The sequence below is a fragment of the Corylus avellana genome, chromosome ca2 (genome assembly GCF_901000735.1).
Source record: "Corylus avellana chromosome ca2, CavTom2PMs-1.0".
Lineage (NCBI taxonomy): Eukaryota > Viridiplantae > Streptophyta > Magnoliopsida > Fagales > Betulaceae > Corylus > Corylus avellana.
This window is the reverse complement of record NC_081542.1, coordinates 23,648,145-23,666,525: the sequence shown is the minus strand read 5'-3', so window position 1 is coordinate 23,666,525 and position 18,381 is coordinate 23,648,145. Positions and strand designations below refer to the sequence as shown.

Genomic DNA, 18,381 nt, shown 5'->3' with positions numbered 1-18,381 from the left:
TTTTGCTAGAACTGAAAGTTTATAAAGCTTCATTTACTCTGCTTCTCTGAAATTTGCCTTTAGACACAACTAGCATTCTTATTTCCAAACAAATCTTTTGAGAACAGAAGAGCGCTTCTCTTCTGTTCTCACTTGGTTATCATGTCTGATATTTTAGACACAGCCTGAATAATACTGCTTGCAGCCCTTTTCCTTTCCATTCTTTCACACCTTTATCTATGATTTCTTCCCATTCAGTAGGGTGTCATCTATTAAACACTACTCAAATTTGCCAACCAAACCCGTTTGCTAAAGCTGCATTGAAAAAATAAATGACCTCTCCCTTCAATGCACCTTCAATTAGGATGCTTGGCAGAGAAGCATGAAGACACAAATTATTGTGTCTTAATCGGAATACACAATTATTGTGGATTGGTAATTCGAATTGGGAATTTTCAGTGAAAAATGCTTACCAACTTGAAGGTGAAAGAAGCATGCAAGTAAAGGAGGAAGTTGGAAAAATAATTTGGTACAGCTTCTCGTTACCTTAAAAAGAAGCAAAGTTCAAATAAGAACGCCTCTATTCTCAACCCTGAAGGGGAGTTCAAGCTGTTCAACTCTAGCTGCAAAATCCATAAAATTTCAATTATAATATTCTCTAGTATTTTTACAAGTAATTCAAAGAAAATGCAGCGGGGCACAACCCTAGCATATAGAGAATATACATAAGAGACAACCAACTAAGAAGAAGAACAAGAAACAAATATAATAACTCTAAGAAAGAAAATAGAAGACTATTGTGAGCAGTCATCTAAACATAAAGAGATTTGTACATAATAACTTTTTAACTCTATCATCAAACTAAAACCATCTTCAAAATTTCGCGCATTGCATTCCAGCCAAATACAAATACTCTCTAGTTAGCAAGGCCGAACTGGGAAAAACAGACGTCGTGTGCCTCAATGCTGTAAGTTCTCCCTATAATTGGTTCAAGCATCATCTTCATCCGACACATCCATTCTCACTCTCACCCGTTCGCCTTTGAAGTGGATATATTTCCACTTAGACTTGTATCTTTTAAGAACCAGCTTCTGCTTCTCTTCTTGACCTAGATTCTGAAAGGCACGTGCCACTCTCCTGACGGTGTCTTGATCTGGTTTTACACCCAACTCCTCCATATCTGCAAAAACCTGAATTTTTCATAAAGAAAATTTATAGTTTAGAACTGTCATAGTAGTAATTCTTTATGTAAATTATCTCCAACACTACACAAAATTCAAAAGGAAAATATATATATTAGAAAAACAGAACAGAGACATCAGATCCAGTTTTCATGCAGACTGTTTGCAAGGTTTGACACAGCAAGTGAGATAGCAATCTTATACCTCTATTATCTTCTCTTGCATGCTATGATGATCATACAAAGAGATCATCCTAGAAAACAACCACTTCGAGATAGAGCGTGTATGTATGTGCAAAATCATGTTCCACAACGATTCAGCCTCATCTACTCTCTGATCCATGTCAAATGCTAGCAGAAGGGTGTCATACGTTCCCATTGTTGCTCCTTGACCTTTGCTCAACATCCACTTGGCCACCTGGGTTACCAAGGATTAGTAATCACTATATAAGCAGGAAATATCACATAATTGATATACATTTTTACATGATTATAAAGAAGACTAGCCTTAAGATTTGATCCTAGGCCTACGAAATATCACATAATTGGCTCAAACTAATTATAATTGGGGGGCATTACAATTGGTATAATCCTACGCCTTTTTGGCTCAAAGATTTGATCCGAAATTAATTTCATAAAAAATCCTCCTATTAGGTAATCACGGGCTAGGATATCATAAATATCATCTACAATTAGAATGCAGTAATAGAGTATATGCAGGTTGCTAAATGCTACCACAGATAAACAACAATAAATGTCAAACACGAAGTGTACAAATCTCATACTTGAATTACATGCTTCCATTGCCTCCTCGTCCTTAAGATTTTTAAAGCCTTAGCTGCTGCAACCAAAGGGAATTCTGTCTCCCAAGCAATCCATTTATCTAATGCTCCATAAACAGCTTCTTTTTCATTAGGAAGTCCAGAAACCTGCCATTTCGAAATGTACACCCGGCCAATTACAGAAGTTAGACAGAATTTAGCACTTCTACTTCTTGTTCAAGTACTTGAATACTATCCAAACTAGTAGTTTAAAACCTAAAAGCCTTTGTCCTTAAGGTTTACCAAAAACTTGAAAGGACAAAACAAATAGGTGAAACACAAGAAACGATCAATTAACATACAATTCTAACAAGACTAAGTGCCTTCTGCCCAGACCCAGCTGAATCTTTTTTCTTCCACAAGTGATGCTCTCCCTTTCCAACCTTTATTATTTTCCTGCACTCGAGTGAAGAAAACCTAAATGAAGCAATAATGGAAATCTGGAAAATAACAATAGCAGTGATGACTATCCCCAAGGAACTAGGCTGACATTTTTCATTCAGAGTTAAAGCACAACCAAAGATTTAGGCAATAAAGAAAAACGATTAAAATAAATTGAGCAAAAGTGCTGTATAAATTATGAAAAGAAGAAACTTTTCATAAATATGAAGGAAGAGAAATAGCCTACTTCTCAAGAGCTTTGGAATTATTTCCCAGTTCTCCACCATGATTGAGGGAGCATTTGACATGGGGAGTCTTTGTTGCCTACATGTTACAGGTAAAAGTTGAATATGTAAACAAATAAATAAATGGGCTCTAGTTCAAATAATTCCAATTTTTAGGAAAAAATAAATTTAAGAAACTGTACTTAATTCTTCTTGCTTGCCTTTGCAGTGAGGAAAATAGCCCTTGTTGCCTTTTGCAGGAACAAAAACCTGCAATTTGAGAGCCTCGGGCCCCACAATAACTCCACCTTAGTTTTCTTAACCTGATGAGGCCACATAAGAAGTGCAGATGATAAGCCTCTACAATAAGGAGGCAACACAAAAATAATAATAATAATAATTTCGAACCCAACCATTTACCTGACTTATTCCCAATGAGGAGAAACAATATGAATTTCTGGTACTGACAATTATCATCATTGTCCTCTTCTTCAATCAAGCAACTCCAACCCAAGATCCGAACATGTTGGGAAGAACATTTGTGTGTGTTGTCTCTTTGTTTTGAAAGTAGGAAATCAAAAGCATATGAGGGAGACGAGACGATTACATAGTGGAGTAAAATGGGTTCACTCTCATTTTCAACAAGATAAATTGTAAAGAGGAAAGATTACCTTATTGTTCGAGAAAACGAAAACCCAGTTGGGTTTTTCGCTAGGGAAGCAAGCAGAAGAGCCTCCTTCAATTCAAATGCGAACTTGGAAGAAGCTGAAGAATCCGGCATCCATGCAGTGAAAACAAAAAATTCACAGCAATCTGCTGCAGTTATATGGACGATTGAGATTTAATTTTGCCTTTTTAAATGAAATAATGTCGTGGGTTAAGCAAATATATATATTAAAAAAAAAAAAAATCTCTCGGTTCTCTCTCGTCTTTGTCCTGGGTTCCACAAACAAAAAAGCACTCCACTTCACAGTTCCTGGTGAGACAGAGAGAGCAACAATGGAAGTTTCAGAGGTTTCAATCAAATCCCCCACCACCAACAAGAACAGAACCGACGTCCAAAGCAGTTCAGGAAAAAAAAACCCCACTTTCAGTCCCGCTCAGGACGACACCAAGCCATTGCTCCAAGACCCAGTATTCCCTCTCTCTCTCTCTCTCTCTAGAAGTTCATACATCTGAGGCCTGTAGCTTTTATGTGGGTTTTTGATCGCTTTGAGGATGGGTTTAAGATTTGGGCTGTGAAAACGTGGGCCACTACTCACTAGTATAATGGGCCTAGTTTTCTTCAGGCCTTTTTATGTAAAGGAGGTGCATTGTGTGTTGGTCCGACCAAAGATTTTTTTTTTTTTTTTTTAAAAAAAAAAAAAGATTTACTTTTATAGTTTTCTGGTGAAAAAAAAAAAACACTTCTATTTCTTTTAATCATGAAATTGTATCGAATGAAATTATATAGGCTTACCCACAAATAAAAAGTTTAATGTAATAGTGGTCGGCCACCCCCTTAGGCTCGTTTTGGGGTGACTGAACCATCCCAAAGGCTTTTAAGGGCAGTTCGGCCACACTCCTCTGACCGATTCTAGAGTTAGCTGATCACTCAAAAATCAAAACGATGATGAAATCGTTCCAGATTTGATGTATTTGGTTGGTTCCAACAAGAAAATAGCTCTTAATTAAGCACCTTGATGCTTGGAAAGTTCCCTCTTCCACTCAAGTTGAAAAATGGATCCCATCGCCTTTTTTCGTTCTTTCAAAATAAATTTTGATACTGTCATCCTGGATTCTTTCCCGGCTCAAGTTGCAGTATGCCGTGATTCCAACATCAAAATATTAAAGGTGTTATCTCAAATTAGGCCTTCTTGTGATCCCAACTTTGGCGAGGCCCTTGTTGCCTGCCTAGCAACTTCACTGACAATCTCTCTCAAGTTCTTAAACTTCACTTTAGAAGGTGATTCTCAAGTGGTCAACAACCACCTATTTGCGCAAGAATGGAAAATTGTTGATCTTATTTCAAACTCTATCTCTTCCATTCTAACCTCTTTCTCTTGGAAGGCTAGGTTTATTGAGCCACAACTAGATCTCACTCCGGCTATATTCTCACTTACTTTCATGTTCACCCATCTATCCCTATTTGTGGTGGCAAAGACCCCATCTCCTTTCTGCTTGTAATTTCTTCTATTTTGTTGTTTTGGCATTGTTGTTTTTTAGCTTGTTTTCATTGTTGAAGTGTACTTACCAAAAAAAAATAAAAACATTCTATAGCTTGAGATGGTTCAATTACCCCCATCGGTCCATTATAGGGGTGGTTAAACCACTCTCATAATTTTAGAGTTGGTCAATCACTTGATTCACTTCATAAAACTGACATTCTAAAGTGTCTGAACCATCCTCATAACTTGGGAATAATTTGGTTACCCCTAAAACCGATCATTGGAGATGACCAAACGATTCTTTAAGGATAATGGGAGTGGGTCAGGGTCAAACCACCTTTAAGGGCAATAGGATGGTTTTGTTATAATTTTGTAAAAAAAAAAAAAAAAAAGGACAGAATTCATACAAAATAATCATTTTGTTATAAAAGTAAACTACAAAGATTTATATAAATTCACTTTAAAACCATGCGCACTTATTTTTGTTATAAGGTTTCCTTTCTTATATTATAAGGAATATACCTTGGAGTTTTATTAAACCACACAATACATAAACCGAATGTACGTTCTAGCTAGCTAGTTCATGTTGACGCCCGGAATATCCGAAACAAATCAATTAAACAAAACGATATGCATCATTAAGCATGCATCTTCAATATTATTAATTAATTAACCACTAGAAAACGATTTCAAATTTGGCATTTTTCTAACTCATGATTGCATGCACAATCATACGTTTCTTAGAATCTCAACCAGACCAAAAATTATCCTTCATTCTTACACCATGAATTGAAAACTCTTTTTCTATTTCCTCATCATCATTAACCAAAACTCTAAGAAAAGAATAACGTTTTCTACAGGGTTTGCCTTCCCCCCCCCCCCCATTCTCGTCACGGTAGCTTTTTCCTTGGTCTTACAAGCAACCCGTCACCCGTCTGACTGTCCAAAAATCTGCATTAATAGTTTCGTTTGTTCATTTGATATGAATTTAACCTACCAACGGTACGTAAGTGGTGGCGAATATTGAAAACGATGAGAAGGGGGAACGTACAGAAATGATGAAATATGAACCACAAATCTGAGATGAGATGAGCTTCAAGTCATTTTCACTAGCCCTCCAAATTTAACAAGGAAATATCTAGCAGGATAATAATAATAATAATAATAATAATAAAAAAAAAAAGGACACCTCGAAAAGCTGCAGTCGTTTTCAATGAAAAGAGTATATATACGTCAAGTACCCACTTTAAGGCAAGACTTCTGGAATGTGTAGGTTTTCCGTTGGACCACCTCTCTCCATCTCCTCCCTACACGTATCTATTTCTATTTTATGCTTCTTCTTCTTTTTTTTTTTTTTCTTTTTTTCAAATCCCAATTTTTTCCGCATAAAAGCTCAATGTTTCGTATATTCGGACCCGGATCCTCTCCACTTCAAAGAAAATGAAGAAAAGTCGGCCCCTAATTTTACAATGGTAGAATGGTCATTTCACTTTTTTTTAGATCATTTTACCCTTGTAAAAATAAGGACCGACTCCTCTCAATTTCCTTTGAAATTGAAAGAATCATTCTCCTTCGTATTCATGGTCTTTTTTTTAATACTATTTTGAATTATCATTCATTTCGGAAGATTAAACCCATAAAAAGTCACTGTGATAATTATTTATCGATTATCTCAAAAATTTAAGCTGGTAAAAAATAATGAACTTAATATTCGAACTCAAAAACTCTATTATAATTTACTGTCAAATATTAACTGGTTATCCAAAAAATCAAAAAGTTAATAAAAATAATAAATTTAATCATTTTATTAATATTCTGCCTACCCGTTTTCATCTTTCTAATACACACAAATAAACAATCTTTGACTATATATGCCATTTCAGGCTTCAGCCATTTAATTTTTCTATTGAAAATGTATGTATGCATGAAAAAACTTTCCTTACCATTCGTAATGACATGTTTGGACCAGAAAAGAAGAAAGGAAAAGCAATCCATATTTTTATATAAATCTCTTCTTCTTTTTTGACTTGGAGAAGCTAAATGCCTAAAAATCTATGAACTTCACACTTGCACACAATTTTCTCCTAAGCCCAAAAGCCAAAACCTTCACTCCCTTGACTTAATTGTTTTTGTTTGCTTCCTAAACAAACGTGACTTATCCCTTTAGAAGACTTTTTACACATTGCTTCACCAAATTAAAACACTTCACAAATAAATAAATAAATTAATTAATTAAAAAAAAAACAATAAATAAATAAATAAACAAAACAAAACAAAACCCCCCCTACTCCTCCTAGCCTTTGTACAATGACTTGCACGAAAACGAATACGGTGGTGAACGAACGTGTTCGTGTTACAGGAATAATTCAGATTCCCGTCACTAACGGCCCACGTGTCGGGCCACTAATGGTTTGTCGTGTTCGAAAATCCATTTCCCTCCCGATTGGAGCCAAGGTGGTGGATAACAATAGGCGGACCCCACCTCTGACGCGGATCAGGAGCCGTCGGATGCGCCGCGCTGGAGGGACCATTAAACGCTTTACTCCTACACCGTTTACAGTCAGCTCGGCTTCATTGGTAACCAAGGCCTACCGACTCTATTCTTGTCTTTTATGTAAAAGTCAAGTCTTTTCTTTATTACTACACATTCGACTATTCATTAATTATACTCTTCTTTCTATTATCTTAAGAGCCCAATTGGATTTTTTTTTTTTGGAGGACAATTGGATTAGGGACACAGTGAATAAGGCTCTGTTTGTTAATTTTTTTTTATTGCTTGAAAAAATGTTCTATGAATATTTTATGTTTTAATTTGAATGTTAGAAAGAAAATACAAAAGAAATAATTAAAAAAACTTAACAAGCAAAGCAATATGTTTCTTACATTAATTAGTTGTATAAACTTTCTTGGTTTATCAAAGCTTTTAACTAGGAGATATAGAAAGTTTATCAAAGCTTTTAACTAGGAGATATATATATATATATATATATATATATCATACACATTTGATAGAGCTTAATCCATCCTTAAAGAGACTGAAATTATAATCATAATACTATTAGAGACGAAACCAAAATTCTAATGAGGAACAAAAGTATGAACGAGAGACTAAATCTAATTTTAAATAAGGTTATGCTAATTTTTAGGTGCGCACGTATATATACATATATAAAACTTTTAAGAAAGAAATCGAAAAGACATGGTCCCAGATGTCCCCGGTTCCATCTCTGCACACTAATAAATAGATCACACTTATTTTACGTTAGTCGATGCACTGGATTTTAATTTTTAAAAATGTTTTTTTGAAACATTACTCATAATATAATAAAACAAAATTGTACATCATTTGCACTAAAAAGAAAATGACAACACTATGATTAATAAAAAGAAGAGAATGACAACACCATTACAAATAATTCCTATCAACATTGAAAGAGTGATTTAAAACAACACACATACATACATAAAAGTCCACAATAATAGACATGCACTTGCGTGTAGCGATTGAACCGCAAAACACGCGTACTAATACAACTCAATTAAAGCCAAGCCAATTTAGTCATGATCGAAGTCGCCAGTGGGATTATTAGCAGCCAGCCAGACAATCCGTGAGCCACAAGAAAATGAGCCGACTAAATAAGTTAGCTGGACAGACAAGAGAGAGAGAAATACACACACAAAACAAATACAATAATTTAATAGAGGGAAAGCGGGGACCACACTCAACGCCTTTATGGTGACGCCATCTCACAACACAAACAATCAAAGTGTACTCACTACGATTCGGATTCTCTCCCCACCCCCCAGCCCTATAAAACCCCACCCTGATTTCCCTTTCGCACTGTTACATTTCCTCAATCCCAATTTTTCTCTCTCATTTTCTCATTCATTTTCCTATGGCCAAACACCTCCAGGAACTCCAAGAATCCGACGTTATTTTCCCCGACCACGTCAGCAACGACAGTTGTTGCCAAGAAATGGATCGTCGTACCACACGCGGCGCGTCGTACGAGTACTGCGAGAAGAAGGAGAAGAGAATGGCAAACTCGGTGCCTGTAAATATTCCGGATAGGTATAGCATATTCCGCCGGACGGATAGCGATGACCTGGAAGAGGAATCGGATGACGGGGAAGTGGTGCCGCCACATGTCATCATTGGGCGGAGAATCGCCGGGAAAATGGCCTTCTCGGTGTGCACCGGCAACGGGAGAACCCTCAAGGGCCGGGATTTAAGCCAAGTTCGAAATTCAATTCTTAGGATGACTGGGTTTTTAGAAACGTGACCATTGATTGAATCCATATAACCATGACGTATAAGCCATGTTTACGGCTCCCTTTTTTTTTTTTTTAAGAAGTGAAAGGAAAAATCAGAGTGAAAAAGGAAATATATTTTCCACTTGTTCCTATTTCTATTTATATATATATATAATTTTTTTTAGTGATTTGGGACTATCATTCATTGTAAATAGAAAATAAAATTTGGGGTAAGGAAGTGGAATTTCTTTTTTTTTTTTTTTTTTTAATTGTATGTAATTGATGTTTTTGTCTTTTAAGGGTTTATTTATTTTTTATTATTATTATTACTGTTGGGGTTTTTTCTGGTTCTCCTTCATGAATTTGCAGTGTCCACCACAATGCACCACTGCTTTTACTCAGTTGGAGCTTTGTCTAGTCTTGGATATAGTCCAACATTAACACCCTCCTTTTTTTTTTCTTTTTCTTTTTTTTTGTCTTGGTGTGTGGGGTTCACCAGTCTCGAGTCGCATTTTAAGTTGCACGGAGTTGATTTGCAGCCTTTTTTAAAAAATTGTTTAAATTTCTGTGTTATTTGAACAGCTTAACTACCAGAAAATGAAACCCTCACCTTTTTTCTCATGTTGCTTAGCCTTGCAAAAAAAACTTACTCTAGTTTGACCACGCTTTCTTAAAATCCCTTTTACAATATTCAACACTACTACGAGTAAGTAAATATCATATTTTAAGTTGTAAAAGACAGGTGAGTTTGATTCGTAACTCTTTTCTTTTAAGTTGTCTAAGTTTCTGCGTTATTTGGACTGTCTAATTACACAAAATCCTCGCCTTTGTATATAGCACATTAATTCTCATGTTGCATATATAGCTTTGTCAAAAGATTGTAGTCTAATTTGATAACGCTCTTTTAAGAAGCCCAGTAAAAACATTTTATGTCACGTCAAAATATTTTTTTTCTTTGGTTTACTTTCTCTTCTTTTTTTTTTTTTTTTTTTAAGTAATAAGAATAGAAATTTTATTAATTATTTGATGGAGTCAAACAATTGAATTTAACATACTGAAATTGACAAGAGGAGAAAAGAAAAAGGATTTTAATTTTTGTTAATGAAATTGACTTGATCTTATATAACATAGATGAGACAAAGCTTTGAGACAAATCCAGATCACGCTCTCTCAAGAGGAGTAAAGGGGCACGTGCCTTTTCCGTTATTAGAGTAGATTGAAAGTGATTAGGGTTTATTTTTTATTAGCAATAGAAATTAGAAAGTGTTATATTTATATAATTATATTTTTTTAATATTCCAAAAAAAAAAAAAAAAAAGCAAAGGGTTGAAATTCGAGGTTGATCCTTTATATTAGATAATAAATTAATAATTATTATGGGTTTGTAACTTGTAAGCACTAGATAACACCCGATTTTTGGGGCCCCCCATAATTAATTAATATAATTTAATTTTTTGTTTATTTTTAATACAACAAGGACAACAATAATCAATTAATTTTTGATCTTTGAGTCTATCACCTTTAGGAGACAGTGTGACAACAGAATTTTTGGGATCCTAAGAGTGACCAACATAGTTTCCTTTTGTTTATTTAAGGTAGCTTCTACTTATAAACATGCCCCCTAATCAAGGAGATTTAATATATTTATTAGAATTCGGACAAAAAATGAGAGATGGAGAGAGAGGTGCCGGGAGCTCGGATTTCAGGGTTTTTGAGGAAGTTTTCAAGTTGTCTAAAGCGTAAAGCTTATTTGTTCTGGTACCTCAAACCAGGAGCGGAAGCACATACATGCTTGGGGGACACAAGAATTTTTAAAAGTCTTTAAAAAAAAACACTTATTAAATCCACTTCTATCCCTAATATTTCACTTTTCGTCCACCCCAAATCATTTTTTCGCCCCTCAAATTACTAGTTGAAGTCTACTCTCAAATCAAATTCTTTCTTGGTTTTATGATCAACGTGGCTTTTCACATAGCACAAAGAATTGAAAATATTAAAAAAAACAAAACTCAAATATATAACAATAAAATTACATTTCTTTTCACATTGCACAAATCCGAACGCCTTGCGCAGTGTGAAAGGAAATGTAGTAACAAAGGCTTCTTCATTTTTTTTCCCCTCGTTATAGTAGTAAAATGGCTTACGAATATAATGGCTAATTAAGAGAGAAAAACTTACCTTTCACACTCCACAAATTTTATGGCTAAAATCCTTCCTCTCTTTTTTACTATGTATTAAACAAGTTTTTTTTTCGGGGCGAAACTTAGGGGGCTTTGTGAGATGGTCTTGGGCCTCTCTCAACCTAAAAGCTAGTTCAAGAGGTGAGGCTTTCCCTTACACTTATAAAGTGACAACTAGCCCCTTCCACAACCGATGTGGGATAATCCCAACAATCTCTCCCTCACACATCGGGCCTTGAGTCGGAGCAGCGATAACCCATTTCTTCCATAAACTGTTGGACCGAAACTTATTGGTAAACTCGGGCTTTGATACCAGTGTTAGATAGTCTTAAGTCTATCTCAACTCCAAAAGCTAGGTTAAGAGGTGAGGTTTTCTCGCATATTTATAAACTGACCATCAGTCCCTTCCACAACCATATTGTAGGATAACTCAACAGGCTTGAGCCTCCAAAAATTTAAAACACCCATAAAATATATATCTATATATATATATATATATATAAGGTAAGCTCTCAAAAATAAATTTCCTCCCCCTTACTCAAAGTTCTAGTTCTGTCGCTGCTCCAAGCCTCCCGTACCCCTTTTCTCTTATTTGTTTTTCAAAATATGAAAGGACAAATCTGCTCTCTCATTTACAAGAACCAGAGAGGATTATGTTCCCCAATTAAGAACCTTTACAATTCTTTCAAATTTGCAATACAAAGAATCCACACAGTTCATTAAATTGAAATAATAATAAATAATTAATTAAAAAAAAAAACCCTATATCGTAAAGACAAAGGAAAAGGTCTGAAAACTGGGGTATGGCCATTAATTTAGGGGCAATAATCAATTAATTTTTATATCTGCAACCACAAAATGCCCCCCCGGGATTCTGGCATATGGAGGTTGATCATGGCTGACACTGTAGCTGTATAGGGTAGCATTATTGCAATAATGGTACTGCCCTTCTTTTTTTTATTTTTCTGAGCACTTATTTATTGGCATTCATTAATTATTTAATTACTTTACTATTAAATTTGGCAAATTGTGGCACAAATTTCAATTCACCTCTCACTTGTTTTTTTTTTTTTTTTAAAGGGAATTTCAGTCTCATTCATTGATTGAAATTGTGGCACAAATTTCAATTCACCTCTCACTTGTTTTTTTTTTTTTTTTTAAAAAGGAATTTCAGTCTCATTCATTGATAAATGAGTATAAAACTTAAATAATATAGAATAAAAGTTTTAAAGTAATCATAGCCAAAGCTACGAAATTACAAGCGATAAAGATGACGTATTACATTTTAGACTCAAACAAAATCCGTTAACCTATGACTAATTTTCAAATTAAACAACAAATTTAAATTTTGAGTCTATTTGGCGTAGATCTGCTGATCTGCCTCTCATTTGTTTTGATGTGTGATAATCTCTACTAAAATTAGTTTATATATTTTTAGTTGGTTTTAGAGTGTGGAATTTTTAGGTGTATTATTAAAAATTAAATTTCATGTAAGAATCACACGCTTTAACAATAAATGTCAATTTAATAGATTGAATTTAAAGAATTTTCTCTCGCTTAGTCTAGAAAAAAATCTAAATGGTTTTTAAATTGAGAATTTGGACATTTTTAGATATAACCATAAAGATTTTTTTTTTTTGTTTTTGCGTGTCAAGAATTCTAATGTGAAAGTTGATCGAATTCTTAATTTCATTGAGAGAAATGTTATTAATAAATAATCATGTTGGAAATTTTTAATTATTTGGGACTATCAAGAATTTTATATATGTTTCTATTTTAGTAGCATGTTGTATAATGAAAATAACATTTAGATTTTTTATTACCACATCTTTCCACATCATTTGCATTTCTTGAAGAGTCCATTTTGATCGACTATGAGAGAAAAAGACATACATGTAAATTGTAAACCCTAACTAAATTATTTAATTTTTTTTTTTTTTTATTAGCAGTGCAATATATGTTGTAAGTCTCAGTCAATTACATTTTTAATCCCATTGAATGATTCAAACCCATAGAAAGTATGCACTTTATTTGACCTTTTTTTTAATTTTTCTTGAGTTGAATCTAAAGAAGGGAAATTAGAATCAGTACAATCTTATCCAACAATTATCACATAATTTTTTATTTTTTATTTTTTGACAAAATTTCATTCTTCATTCAAACTGAAGAAAACTAGAGTATCCTTAGGATTATCACGAATACCCTCAGGAATTTCTTAGATCCATACCATATTCATGATTTGAATGACGGCCGCCTTTGCAAGACCATGGGCCTCAAAATTAGGATCTCTTTTAGCATTACGAATCTTCCGGCTCCTTTAAGAATTATCGCACAATATTTATACGATATATAGTTTCCGCCAATCTTTTGATTTTTTTTTTTAACTATTGATCCAAGATTTGAATAAAACTGTCAAATTAGTATTGTGAAATAATTATAAAATAAAAATGTAATTTTTAGCATTATTCTTCATCATCCGCTGAGAGACTAACCAAAAGAAACCTAAACGAAATAGCAAAACAGAAGATTATGAGAAAATTACCAAAGATGAATAGGACAATTCATTTATTAATTGTAACTTGTTTTAAAGTCCAAGCCCTACTAGAAACTAGTTGTGAAAATTAAATTCACCTAAATCTGTTATAATCATTGAATTTCTCAATTCATAGATGACTTTGGTACAACTAAAAACTTAAACACCTATTGTTTCTTTAAACCCATTTTTTTTTTCAATTAAATAAAAGACATCAATGATTTTAAAAAAATAAAATAAAATAAAAAACAACTTGCATTAAAGACATAAGTAGACAATCATATATATTAATGATTTATTTATTTAGTATTATTGTAACTTACAAGTTACAACAATGAACCAATGATTTAGTACAACGACACAATTAATTTCTGGATCCGAATCCAAACAAAATCCATGACATCGAGGCCACGTGTGGATCGCCAGGTCCCCATCATGTGTCAGTGCCACGTGTTCAACGACTATTTAACATGTCATAAAGTTGAACAAACTGCAACTAATAAAATATAAACCATTAATTAATTATAATTAGGAATGATGAAAAGATGAAAGTCAAATTGATCTTATATTGTTACTTTTGCTGACTCAATCAAATCCAAGCAATATAATGAAAGTTTTCTGATCTTTTTGGTCCAAAACTGTGGTTGTTGGGATGTGATGATTAGGATTTTTAGATTTGGATTAGTTTGAGATCTAGATTTTCAATAATTTTCTGTTTGGATCGTTAATGAAACCTTTATCTATCCAAACAGAAGGCGTATTGCTCAAAGTTTGCTTGTACAGTTTTTTCACATGTATTGCTTAAGGCGATCACAAAATTACTAGAGGTTTGCTCTGTTAATATGATTAACAGAGCACGTGATATATGTTCTTATAGTATGTGACTATCACATGTATTTTATAGTATGTGATTATTACTAGAGGTCACTAGTTCGAATCTCCATTCCCGCGGACATGTTAAAAAAAAAAAAAAAAAAACATTAATATTAGAATTATATGTTCTGAAGTCAATAGACTTTGCCGAAAGAATTTCCTTCAACCTAATTTAACATAATATCAGTACTAAAAACCGCATTTTTATCGGCATTTCTCTATCAAAAGAGTTGTTTTGAGTAAGGGTTGATGTGGTTGGCAAGAAGATTGAGGTCCACAGAATAATTTGGTGGCATTATCCGTATTCCTTAGAGAGAAAACCCTTTGAGTAAGGTTGATGTAGGTATCATATCATATCATACAAAAGGAGTGAAAACCCATACATACATACATACATACATACACATGGAAAGCGATGGTGCTACGTGTTGCACATACGAGGAGTTGCCCATGGGATGCTGTAGTGGATGCCGTTGGAGTGCACTCCAGGAAGTTTTGAAGTATTAAGGCCGTGTTTGGGTGTTAGGTATAAATTGATTTTGACATCTTCAATCCTCATCACTGTTTTTAGATATTAATTTATTGAGTAACACTTCCAAATACCTTATCCTTCATAAATGTCGTATTTGACAAAGTACATTTCAGATAAGATTAATTGACTTTCTTAGATAATTGAATGAATGAAAGAATCATCTTCATTCCTATACTTAACTGCAATGTCAATTTCAAACGTCTATAATTGCCAACCTTATCCTCTGAGATTAATTGTAGAATAGGCTAAACATGCTTCCAAATCCAACCAACTTATTGATGAAATCATCTTTTCTTTTTTTTGACCTGAGAATAGCTATATGGGGGTAAAGATTTAATTTTGGAAGGTCTATCTCATTAAAAAAAAAAATTATATAATTTAGAGAAATTTTTAAAATTTTGGGTAGTTCCGCCACCGCAAGCCTTATGCTCTCCGTATGTCAATATAAGAACTTTCTTTTAGGGCAAATGAACTAACAAAAACACAAATAACGGGCTACAAAAAAGAAATGAAAAGAAGGGGGACTAAGATCTCTAATGGAGACAACAACCAGCGGAGGGATGCACAGCCAATAAAAGCGACTTATCTAGTGAGAATATGCACAGGTTAATTAGCACTACAATGAACTTTATGAAAACTCCAATATGGAATCAAACTCCAAAGCTGGTGTGCCTCAAGTGCCTATCTAGTTGTGGTCCAACCACAGTAGTGTTCATTTCATATGTCCATTAGTTTTAATGATCTCTTGTCTAATGAAACAATTTCATAATTTTTCCGCTGATATTGAACAATGAGCAGTTTGATAAGCTTCTTGTTCAAATGTGGCAAGGAATTGAAATGGCAATGTCTCAAAAACTATTATTGAATCCAAAAAAACATCAAAATAATGAAAGGGAAAATTGAGCATAGCCTATTGTTGCATGTAGTTTTCTCATGTTATGTCTGGTGATATTGCTCAAAGAGAAAACCACTGGGATAGTCATTATCACATTAATGGTAAAATGTTGATAACAAGCAGCTGTAATGCAGATTTTGCTTTCAACGATGACACTATATGGAACATGGCACAACATGAACTGAAACAAATCTTTTACATTTGAACACAATAAAGGTGAACAATGACAATTGTAGAGAAATCAACTTCATTTTGTATTTGTTTCAATCAGAAAGAATTTTTCACAAATTAAAGCATAAGAACAAGAGAAACGTCAAAAATTACAGAAATATGGTTAAGAAACACAAACACATCGATGAGGCTTGTGGCAATGTAACCAAAGGCCTCCAGTAATCTAAAACAAGTCCCAGAGCCAAGTGAGCCTAAACAGAAGGAAACAGTAATCAATAAAAATAGAAGAAAACAGCAATAGTAGATAGATAAACAAGGGACAATAAATTGAGTTCCACTTAAAACCACATAAAGGAAAGAGAGAAAAAAAAAAAGTAAAAGAAAAAAGACTTTAAAGCACCTGTTGCAACTTAGATGGATCCCACCGAAAAACATTATGCAAAACACAATCCAAATTCAGCCTCTGCGAGATGCTAATTCAGTTTTCCTGGTCTTTGGTGCATATGCAAATTGGCTAAAGTCTCTGCCAACGGTTGGCCTTCAATGAAAATACACCAAGTTAAAGATCATGATGCTAGTAGTAAAAGTCACAAGAGCAATAAAATTTTGGCATCAAGGTTAAGGTATATTACCTATTGGTACAAGTATTCCGAACATCTTTCAGAGGAGCACGGAGACCACTGGCGCGAGAACCAGATGAGGAGCATCTAAATGATGATATTACTGAAACAAATTTTTCCATTGATTTTTCTGCTATTTCTGAATAACAGCTTAAATGGGAAATGTTGGATCCAAACTTTCCTTCTTCAGCTTTTGTCTCTGTAGATGTTTCGCTGAAGTCAGGAACGGAGTGACCTAAAAGGAATGAAACATATCAAATGTTTTTGTCAAGGTTAAGAGCTCAATTATCAGAGTAAAAAAACATACAAGATGTCTTTTCTACTATGTTAAAAAAATCAAGAACAGACCAGCCTTAGTACTTAGCAACGAAGGCATGACTCAATAAGAAAACAACTTAGCTACACAAATCAACTTACAGAATCTTAATGTACCTCTAAAATCAAATGCAGGTTCATGCAACCATGTACCTATATTTGTCAAATATTCTGTGTAATGCCATTCATTAATTTTTTATTTTTCTCTTTTTCCTCAATGCAAACAGTGCCTTACATTCTTCTATAGTTTGCTCTACTGTATTGCCTCCTAATCTGATAGCTGAAGCTCCTCATTTCTCCCTCTGGTCTCTCCATCTTATGCCTTTAAGGCCCTTCTCCGTCCCTTTCAGTTTCTGTAAAGCCATATGATTCCCATCCTCTCTTTAGTTATTCTCTTTATTTAATTACTCATCCGGATGGTTTATCCTCCCATACAATAGACTGCATCCTATTCATCCCTTTTATATTCCTCCACAGGATATCTTTTCACTATCTCTTTTTAGTACAAGTTTCTCTATTATCATTTCTACCTTCATCATAGCAGATGTTCAATATCTTAGATGCTAGTTGATCAGTGTATTAACTCCCAGCCCAAACTCAAATGCAACGAACTTCCTATTAGATGGTTCTTTCCCTGGCCTGCACAATGTCGGTGATTGGACGGACCATATCAATCCAGCCACCTTGCATTTGTTGTACCATTTTAAGCTTTCTTTGATGGATCACTGCCACAACCCTGACTACAGGCATCATTTAAGAAATTCATGTGCATTCATTGATCAATCAACATAAAGGGAGCTTCTATTCTTCAACATCAATGACGTTAATACCGTAATTATATGTACATTCCTCTTATCTTATGCTATCATGAAAAAAGGAATCGTTCTAGAAGCTGATGAGTCTTGAAGGATTCCTTTTATCTTATGTGCAAAGATAAGAGGATTGCATATATCAGTGGTGCTCATCTGATAAGAGGAATGTGCCACATTAGACAAACACATTTGCAAGCAAGCAACGTAACATTATGCCATATAATGATTCCTTTAAACAGAAGTCCCATAATTCTCACATATTGTCATGAACCGAGTTCGAGGGATTACTGCATATAGTTGACAGTCTATTAACCTAAAGCTGGACTTCACTAAAAGATATAGATTTTAACTAAACTAAATAGATGTTTTCAGCATTTATAGATGTACTCTGGGACCATAACAGGTTTCAAATGTACCACCATAAAAATGAATGACAACTGAAAATAAAATAAGAACTTATTAAA

General features: G+C 34.1%; 2 protein-coding genes and 1 pseudogene across 2 annotated transcripts; 1 reads left to right on the top strand and 2 right to left on the bottom strand.

Annotated features, from left to right (window-relative positions):
- Positions 1 to 599: 599 nt before the first annotated feature.
- On the bottom strand, positions 600 to 3,742 carry LOC132170807 (pentatricopeptide repeat-containing protein At4g18975, chloroplastic). The gene is made up of 8 exons (XM_059581920.1): positions 3,257 to 3,742; positions 3,006 to 3,139; positions 2,807 to 2,908; positions 2,609 to 2,685; positions 2,283 to 2,376; positions 1,945 to 2,088; positions 1,365 to 1,577; positions 600 to 1,169 (listed from the first exon to the last, which is right to left on the bottom strand). The coding sequence occupies exons 2-8, from the start codon at positions 3,063 to 3,065 to the stop codon at positions 969 to 971; spliced, it is 891 nt and encodes a 296-aa protein (XP_059437903.1). The 5' UTR covers positions 3,066 to 3,139; positions 3,257 to 3,742; the 3' UTR covers positions 600 to 968.
- A 4,848-nt stretch (positions 3,743 to 8,590) lies between these two features.
- LOC132172475 (protein S40-1-like) lies at positions 8,591 to 9,209 on the top strand. Its single transcript, XM_059583989.1, has one exon. It carries the CDS (start codon positions 8,629 to 8,631, stop codon positions 9,013 to 9,015), a length of 387 nt encoding a protein of 128 aa, XP_059439972.1. The 5' UTR covers positions 8,591 to 8,628; the 3' UTR covers positions 9,016 to 9,209.
- Positions 9,210 to 16,216: 7,007 nt separating this feature from the next.
- The window catches only part of LOC132168479 (exonuclease 1-like), a 9,301-nt pseudogene continuing 7,136 nt past the window's right edge, over positions 16,217 to 18,381 (bottom strand).